We start from the raw sequence: 9,703 nt of genomic DNA on the forward strand, positions 1-9,703 counted from the left end.
CTCCAGCGTTGTCCCGCGTGCTGTCCTTACGACGACCCGACGAATGATTCCATCTCGAGACGGAATGACACTTTCCACCCTTCCTCTCGGCCAACAGTTCCGCGGGTTGTTTTCGTCAACGATAATAACGACATCTCCGGGTTGGATCGGTTTATGTGGTTCAAACCATTTCGTCCTTCTTGTCAGGGTTGGCAGGTACGATTTTACCCACTTCTTCCAGTAGCCATTCATCCTGGCCTGCACAGCTTTCCAATTCTGCTGCAAGGCCGCGGGAGAATCGTCATGCAGAACCAAAGGTTTCGTCCCTGCGGAAGATCCTAACAAGAAATGGTTTGGGGTTAACGGCTTATCATCCTCACCATCGACCGGAACGTGGGTAAGCGGGCGAGAATTTAGCATATTCTCTACTTCGATGAGCGCTGCTGTCAGTACCGCGTCCGTGGGGTGCCTCTCCTTCAGGGTGCGGTTCAGCATCCGTTTAACCGATTGAATCATTCTCTCCCATGATCCACCGAAATGGGGAGCTGCCGGGGGGTTGAACTTCCACGTTGGGTCGGGCGGACCGAACTCGCTGAGGATCGCCGAGTTGACCCGTTCAGCTGCCTCTCTGAGTTCCCGATCAGCGCCAACAAAATTAGTACCTCGGTCGGAGATGATCTCGATCGGCGTCCCACGACGCGCCATGAAGCTGCGAATCGCCATCAGACAGTCACTGGTAGACAGTGACCGCACCACCTCAATGTGGATCGCTCGAACCGTCAAGCATGTAAACAAAACGCCCCAACGTTTTTCCGTCTTCCGTCCGTTCGCAACTATCATAGGGCCGAAGTAGTCTATTCCCGTGTATGAGAAGGGCATCATATATGCAGCAAGACGCGCAGCTGGCAGTTCACACATCTGCGGCGAAACCGGACGAGCGTACAGCAACATACACATGTTGCACTGCAGACGTACGTGTCTGCACACCGACCGAAGAGCTGGAATATCGAATCGTTGTCTCACTTCGTTGACCACAGTCTCTTGGCTCCCGTGCTTGTAGCGGCGATGGACGTCGTCGACGATTAACTCTGTTACGCGGTGTCTTCTCGGTAGCAGGATGGGTCGCTTTGTCGCCGGATCCACGACACGGCAACGGTCAATCCGGCCACTCAATCTCAGGATACCATCTTCGTCCATATAAGGGTTCCGCTTGAACAGCACACTGCTTCTGGGTATCAGGTTCTTCCATGAAGGCGCTGCGGGTGTCTCCCGGTGCCTTTGAAGTAGGGCGTATTCCTCCGGAAATGCATTTCTCTGCACATCCCTTATGACGACTCGTTCAGCTTCCTGGATTTCCTCGCGAGTGAGAGGACCTGTCGATCTCGGTTTGTTATTCAAAATCAGGTTTACATACCGACGGACATAGGCAATGGTCCGAACAAGGCGAGTCCAGCGTGAAAACCGTTCGTAGGATATGAACGTGTTGTGTACAGCGTGAGCGCCAACAAGCATTCTCTTCTTCCGTAATTCTTTTGTGGTTCCCGATGGTGTTCTGAAGGGGACGTTCCACTCTGTTTCAGGTATGTGCAGGAACTCCGGCGCAAGAAACCATCGGTTGGAAGCGAGATGATGTTTTAGGTTGGTCCACTTCGTCGCTTCATCGGCTACATTCAGTTTGGTAGGAAGCCACCTCCAATCGTCAACAGTAGTTGTCTCCAGAACTTCAGCAACCCTGTGAGCGACGAAAATAGAGTACTTACGATGGTCCGCATTTATCCAGTCTATGACGTCAGTCGAGTCTGTCCAAAAATAGTAACGATGAATTTCATGTCGATGAGCACTCTGTATCGACGAGGCTAATCTGCATCCCATCACGGCAGCCTGCAACTCTAGTTTTGGAAAGGATAAATATTTAAGCGGAGCCACCTCTATTTGGCCATCAAACTCGAATCTGAAGTACGCGACCGCCGCATAACCATCAGCACCTGCATCGACGAACACGTGGAGTTGAAGACACGTTTCAGCAAAGGGTGTGATCAGCCGGTAACATCGTGGTATGGTAATGCCTTCCAGATCCGGCAATCGTTGCATCCAGGAATCCCACTTGCACTGTATCTCGTCCGGTACTTCATCATCCCAGCCAAGATTGAGGCGCCAAACTTCCTGAAGCAGCACTTTCAAGTAGAACAATACTCCGGCAATCAAGCCCAAGGGGTCGTATATGGACATCAGGGTCCTTAGCATCTGCCTCTTAGATAAGGGTTTATCTTTGCGTGCCAGTTCGAGGTGTCTTATGCGGGATAGTTTGAAGCTGAAACTATCATTTGCAGTGTCCCACCACATTCCCAGCACTTTCTCCGGCTTCAGGCACGACTCAAAATCCAACTCCTTTACCGCTTCTGGGTTTCCTTGCACTGCTGCAACAACACTGCGGCTGTTCGACAGCCAATTGTGTAACCGAAACCCTGCGTTAGCATGAATGTGGCTCACCTGGTGCGCTAGATCGACGGCCTCCGCCTCGGTTTCCAGGCTTGTCAACATGTCGTCCACGTAATGCTCCTCCTTGATGCATTGGACCGCTCGAGGGTACCGGGATTGATACAGTTCGGCATTCTCGTTTTTGACATATTGCGCCGTACAAGGAGAACAAGCTGCACCGAATGTCATCCTCAGCATGACGTACTCCTGCGGTTCTGCATTGGTGTCGCCCCATCGCCATAGAAAACGCTGGCTGTGCACGTCGTCACCGTAAATCTGTACCTGGTGGTACATCTCGCGAATGTCAGCCGCCACCGCGATCCTACACTCGCGAAAACGAAACAACACGGTTTGTAGCGGCGTCAGCAGATCTGGTCCGGTCAGCAACTTCTTGTTAAGCGAGACACCCTTCACTTCAGCCGCTGCGTCCCAAACCAAGCGGATTTTATCTGGCTTGTTAGGGTTAGTAACAGGAAACACAGGTAGGTACCACTTCCTGGGATAAAACACCTTCAGCTCGTCCGTTCCTAGTTGCCTGACATAACCTTTCGCCAAATACTCCCTGAGGATTCGGTTTACGTTGTCGGCGAGATTCGGATCTCGTTGCATTTTCCGCTCGAGACACTCCATCCTTGATGCAGCCATGTGACGGTTTTCCGGCATAAAAGTGTTGTCACTCCGCCATAGCAAACTGGTTGCGTACCGCCCATCGATGTGCCTCGTGTTGCCTTGCAGGATCGCCAGCGCTCGTTGATCTTCCTTCGAAAGCGATAGCTGCTTGGCGGGACCGTAACCGTCGACCTCAAAATACGCTGCCATCATACGATCTGCCCTTGAGATGGCTCCTTGGCAATCGCAGATGTGGTAGCTTGACTCTGGCTGCACTAAATTCGAATCGTTATCGTAGTCTGTGCACTTACCAAATATGAGCCATCCCAATCGCGTCTTGGTAGCTGTCGGTTGTCCCGCACTTCCTTCTATCGTTTTCAGAGGTCTCGTCAGCCTATACTGGTCGATGCCTATCAACAGGCGTGGAGAAGCACTTTCATATGACTGTGCTGGAATCGTCGCGAGATGCGTGAACTTGCGTTTTAGCTCTTCTGTATCGACCGACTGTCTAGGGAGTGAAAGCCGGCTAACCGTCCGCACATCGGTCATCGAGTAAACGGGCGCCTTTTCTTCGACACTAGACACCTGCACTGTCACTCTCTGCGACTCGCGTTCATCACGTTTCTGGCCAGCACTGTACAGCAGACATAGCGGATCGAGAGTACCGGAAACTCCTAGCTCTCTTGCAAGCTCCTGCTCCATCAGCGTCACCGTCGACCCCTCGTCTAGCAACGCGTGGGTGTAAACCGGACCGCTCTTCCCATGAAGCATCACCGGAACGTATCGCAACAGCATGCTGTCTGTTCTCGTACCATGATGATTAATTTCAACCGGTCGCTCCTCACTGGTGGTACGATGTAATTTGCGGTGATGTTTAGCCACACATCCTTGCAGACCGCATTCAACACGTACCGAGCACGGGCCGTAGTGCTTTCCTAAGCAACGTTTACACAGTTTTAAGCTGCGTACCTTTTCCCATCTGGCTGAAACACTAAGCTGGTTAAAAACTATACACTCACCAACCGCCACACACGTGTCCTTATTGCACACCGCACATGCTCGATTTCTGCTGGACTGGGTTACATGCGTTTCCACATGTTGCGCGTGAACCTGTCGTGTTGTCGTCTTCTTCTTCGGCTGGGGGGGAGTTACCGCCATCGCTCCATCCGTCGCCTCTTGAATCCATGCACCAAAGTCGTTCAGCGTAACACCTTTCAGCTGCCGCCTGTGCATTCCCCAGCTCCATCGTAGAAACGCGGGCATCCGGTCCACCAGCTCTTGAAGCAACGCTGCATCGTACATCCTCTCGGACGCTCCTTTCGTCTTGACGGTCGCACAAATCTCTGCTACCAGCTCACCGTACTCGATAAAGCTATCTAGGCGCTCTGGTTTCAGCGCCGGTGCTTCGCGTATCTGCTCGAGGAGCGAGTTAACGAGAACGTCCGCTCTGCCGTAGGACTTTTCCAATGCTGCCATAATTTGATCCAAATTATCCGCGTTGCGTAGGCGGCTTTGCACCATGCGTAGCGCTTTTCCTCGCAACGCACCTTGCAGGCGAAGGATGTTTTCGTCATCGCTGAATCCGAATGTGCGCGTCGATCTTTTAAAGGTTGACAGAAATAGCGGCCATTCATCGGGATCCCCAGCGAATGAAGGGAGTTCGCACCGGACAGCCTGACGGGCAGCTATTTGGCTCTGACTTAGTTCACCATCATCGGTTACCGTAATCCGCTTAGCCGTTGAGCAAGGAAGCGGTTTATCCGGAGAAAACGTGGTCTGCCCGCGGTCCTCACGGAGCCGTACCACTTCAGCTTCCTTTTCCCGTAACGCCTTCAGCGCGTCGTCCGTTTTGGCTCTCAGAGCCTCCATCTCTCTCTTCATGCTCGCTATTTCTTCCTCCTTAGCAATACCGAGCTTACATTTCGTATCGCACTCCGCGCACCACCACGCCCTGGTTTCTATCGCTTTGTCCACATTCGCGCACTTTTGGTGGAACCACTTATCGCAAAAGTCACACTGGATCGATTCGCCTTGCGTTACCACTTTCTCACAAGTCGCACACGTAAACTCCGAGATTTCGGCACCACTCTGCTCCATTTCGCACTACGCGTTTCGGATCCTTTGTGTGGAGTGTGGTATACTTCTTACCGAGTCCTTTAGGTTAAGTGATTGCCACGTGGTTTGGAAGTAATGCAAAGGCGAACCGAATTTGCACGGCTCGTTTTACTTTTACTGGACAATTACAAGACAAAATTACAGGTGTGATTTTTTACGCTTTTTGACGAATTTTTAGAATGACGAATTTTTAGAATGTTGCGAATTGCAACGCCTGACCAGCAATCAAAAAGAAGGCGAGTGGATTCTTTAGTATACTTTACTTTATTTTGCGAAACTAAAAATTCGTCCGCTTGGCCCGCTGGTCAGGATTAAAAAGAAAGATCCTTTCCTCGTTATCTCGATCGTCACGCCAGACCACGTCATCCTTCGCTTCGGGTCCGTCCGCCGATGTCGTCCGAAGCAACGCGCCCCCTCGTGGCCGGTAGCACAAGCTGACAAAAGGCGAGCGTGCCGTCCTCCAATGATCGCGTCGTTACCATAAAGTGACAGATAGTAAGCCCAGATTTACCCAGTTACAAATTCCTTGTAATGCCTAGAGCCGGACTAAGTTTACCGTCCTGTAAAAACATACATATTCGAAAAGCAAATATCAAGTGATATCAAAATCGATTTTCCTTTTAAGACTAAAAACCGAGTAAAGCAACTTTACAAACGGAAACTGTTTGCTAGCGCCTTAGCTCAATCCCAAGGCAAGGAAGAACTATCCTTGCAATGATTTTATTGAACACTTCGAACTTCGAGCGTTTATCGTTCCCAGTAGACAACACGCTTGCCACCACTGCTGTGTGATGCTGGTAAAAGTTGGATTGATTCTGACGCCTTTTTTGGTTTGCTTTGCTTCCACTCTTTAACTGCTTCCTGGAAACGATTTGACGTATGTAATGGTACGATACGTTCTTTTTGATTTGAAATATTTTTTTAATGTTTGGTTCTTCTTCTTCTCTGGCCTAACGACCTCTTCAATCATACCTACCATTTCTGGCTTACTAGACTTATTGATACCACGTAACTGGATAGCCAGTCCTCACTACGGGGGAACGGTCCAGATGGGATTTGTACTCCGGTCCTGTCGTGTGAAGGTCGGCGCCGTTGTCACCCCTACCATCAGACCGCCCATTTATTTGCAGTTATTTATCTTAATTTCTTAACAAACACAGATTTACGCAGGGGTGATGTACAGATAGGAGACCGCACCTTCGAAGTCGTCCAAAACTTCACCTACCTGGGGTCAAAAGTCAGCACCGACAACAACATTGATGCTGAGTGAAGGATGCTGGCTGCCAACCGGTCATACTGCAGCATGAGGAAACTTCTCCACTCTAAATACCTGTCGCGACGGACGTAGCAGGGACTGTACAGAATATTTATAGTCCCAGTACTCACACACGCCTCTGAGACATGGACTCTGTCCAAATCTGACGTAAACCTCTTAGCCGCGATCAAGATTCTCAGAAGGATTTTTGGCCCCGTATGTGTGGAAGGACAATGGAGGAGCCGCTACAATGGCGAGCTCTATTAGCAGTATGATAATCTCACGATCGTGCAGCACATTAGACTCGCCAGGCTCCGGTGGACTGGTCACGTCATGAGAATGACACCGGACGACCCAGCCCGTAAAGTCCTTTTAAGCCGTCCACGCGAACAGAGGAGACGTGGTAGGCCCAAATTGAGATGGAGTGATGGCGTTGATGCGTCCGCCAGAACGGCCGGGATAACGGATTGGCAGACGACGGCGCTGAACCGTGAGCGGTATCGAGGATTGTTGCAGCAGGCCAAGACCGCAATACGGTTGTAGCGCCCGATAAGTAAGTAAGTAAGTGTCTTAATTTCTTACTATATGGTTAATTCTTAAAATTTAATTAATTTCAACAAATACCGAAGCTCATAAATTCGCATTTTGACACATTTAAATAGTCGAAATCAGGAATAGGATGATTACAGTTGAACATCTCAGAGAGCTCAGGAGTTGTCAGAAAAGCCGGCTACGAATATACTGACAAGCATAAACGGCATAACAACACCCAGCACCGTACGATGTGACTCAATCCTTCAAAGAGAGTAACATTAATACGCATGATGTGAACTTCCATGGAACGCGACGCTAATTTAATGGATTTTATGTTGAAATAAAATTAAATCGCAGTATAGCCACTTTACAACATCAACCAAATATCCAAATAATGCTTTCGTTCAATTGATCGTTCATTGATAAAATATTAATTTTCAATTGTAATTTGAAAAACTGTATTAAACAATAAATTTATGATCTTCATAATTTAGCCCACAAGCAGTTATTACTTGAAATGAAACGTATAAGTTCCCGGAAATAAATAAATAGGACAGAAGAGACATTACATAAAAAACGTCACTTACTTTCTTTTGAGCTGCAAAGACCAGAGGCGAACGAGAAACCACGCACAAGATTTATCTTCACTAGTGCGATAGTTTTCCACAGAAAAATTACAATTCATAAGAAAACTTACAAACACACACACACACTGCAATCCCACCCAGAATCTAATTCCATTAAAGTAAACAACATTTTAACACAATTTGCACAGCAAAAGCTTACCGTGCACCGCTTGTTTATCCTGCGGTCTTTGCTTTGCTTTGCTTTCCGTTTTACTTTTACTGCTTTGCCAAGCGACGGTTCATGGAATATTTATATATCACACGTTTTGTTTTCCTTTTTTTTGCTGCCGATGTGCTTCTCACAAATAGTGCTTTACTTTGCTCACATTAACACCAAATCCCATGATGCAAACATTTTTTTTCAAACACGAACAACACATCAAACACATTTGAGAGCAGCATTTTCCTTTCGCGCTTGGCCGGAACACACACACACAGCAGTGGGAAAGTAATAAAAATGAAAAAATGTTTTTTAAGCTATCCGGAAATGCTTTAAAGAAGGATTTTTCTTTCGGGGTTATGAAAACTTTCTCGTTCGTTCTTCGGGATGTAGATGCAAAAAAAAAAAAACAATCCATGCTAAGGATATCAAAGGGATGCATTCTTTTCATTTTTCGAAACACAAATAAAACAGTCATTCAAAGAAACAGCAAAATTAAAAGTTTTACTTGTGTGTGTTTTTAAATTATGAAATCTTGCATTGATGCATTTCTATTCTACGAACGTTTCTGTACACTTTCATTTCACAATGATAGTATTTGTGCGACCAGAGTGATTTTCGGACTAAAATCCTTATCCATGAGTATGGTTCACCGCCTAACCATCAATTGCACCACAATCACAATATAAATCACGAACATTAAGTTACACAAAACCTTTTCACTGTACGTTGAGCCACTTTACCGACAACCATTCCGAACGGGTTCAACAAGAGAACTGACAAGGGTTTCGAAACGACTTCATCCGAAACGAGGCGAGGTGATCAGCTGTTCGTACAACCGAATGAGTCCGAGACTGAAAACGAAAAGAACGAAAATTACCCAACGCGTTCGGGAAATTGTTCTCGGACATTGTAGTTGATGTTTGAAGTTCTAAACGGATTCATTGCCAAGCACTGTCCTTACAGTCTATGGTTGCAGTTTTTGGGCGAGCCGTTATGAAAGCATCCTCACAGATCTGTTGACCTATTATAATAAAGCCTTTTCGTCGCCGTATGAACGGTAATAGACTTTGTTATGGATGTGTTTTATTTAATTTCATTTTATAAATCATGGTTTAATTATGGATCTTTTAGCCAACTCATATTCTCAACAAGTAATTCATCCATAAGTTAAATAAAAATGATAAGTCATCCATTACCTCTGAAATTGAGAATTTATAAGGCACTTCTCGTTCTGCTCATAAATAATACCCATCAGTACATTTCTCCTTGAATATAAGAAGCCGGATCGCATCTAAATCGTTTTCATGTAATTGTTTTTTCAACGACCTAAACGATTATCTAGCCGGACAGGCAACTTGGCAGCCTCCTGTACCATATATTACCTGTTTATAGCTAGAAAGGCTCGTCAGTATCATTCAACACGTCAAGACTGTTTGGGTAGTAAATCATTGTGATGGGTTGAATTAATATAATGGTATAAATAAGATGAGTTATTGTAGTTTTTATTATTTATTAAACTATATTACGGCTTATGACCATTGCCAACACAGCTTGAAGTAATTTTGTAAATAATCTTCCTTATGCAGGACATGCTCGGCTCAGTTAGAAGTGTTTCGAATCATATGATGGAACCTATGAATCACTCGAAGGAATGCATTAACGGGATAGTGGAATATTGAAATATCTTCTTCTTATTGCTTGGCAATACAACCTGGGACCTCTCGAGGATTGCTATTTCTGGCTCTATGTGACTTTATTTTACCCGTAGCAAGGTAGTAAGCCCAACATACGGAGAGGCGGTCCAGATGGGATTTTAGCTCCGGTCCTACAGTGTAAAGACTGGCGCCGTTATCGCCTTGGCCACTGAACTGCCGGAATAAAGGAATATAGTTGAGGAAATTTTCCATTAAAGTATGGAAATTTTTTTGAAAATTTGCAACTCTG

General features: G+C 46.8%; 2 protein-coding genes across 3 annotated transcripts in view; both read right to left on the bottom strand.

Annotated features, from left to right (window-relative positions):
• Window positions 1-8,485, bottom strand: part of LOC118506294 — a 58,439-nt gene extending 49,954 nt beyond the window's left edge. The window contains exon 1 of one of the 2 annotated variants that reach the window (XM_036043225.1): window positions 7,558-8,485. The gene's annotated coding sequence lies outside the window, so the exon portion shown is untranslated. The remainder of the gene's footprint in view (window positions 1-7,557) is intronic. The other variant, XM_036043226.1, reaches the window with a different exon arrangement.
• On the bottom strand, window positions 1,650-5,163 carry LOC118507435. The gene is made up of 2 exons (XM_036045913.1): window positions 1,965-5,163; window positions 1,650-1,711 (listed from the first exon to the last, which is right to left on the bottom strand). The coding sequence occupies exons 1-2, from the start codon at window positions 5,161-5,163 to the stop codon at window positions 1,650-1,652; spliced, it is 3,261 nt and encodes a 1,086-aa protein (XP_035901806.1).
• Window positions 8,486-9,703: the final 1,218 nt, after the last annotated feature.

The sequence above is a fragment of the Anopheles stephensi genome, chromosome 2, assembly GCF_013141755.1.
Source record: "Anopheles stephensi strain Indian chromosome 2, UCI_ANSTEP_V1.0, whole genome shotgun sequence".
NCBI lineage: Eukaryota > Metazoa > Arthropoda > Insecta > Diptera > Culicidae > Anopheles > Anopheles stephensi.

Excerpts from the sequence above, each read along its gene's own strand:
- LOC118507435 (XM_036045913.1), bottom strand. The coding sequence starts at position 5,163 with ATGGAGCAGAGTGGTGCCGAAATCTCGGAGTTTACGTGTGCGACTTGT. Across the intron at positions 1,712-1,964 it reads CCACGTGTTCGTCGATGCAG|GGTTGCTGAAGTTCTGGAGA; the intron begins GTGCTGATGGTT and ends CGTCGCTCACAG.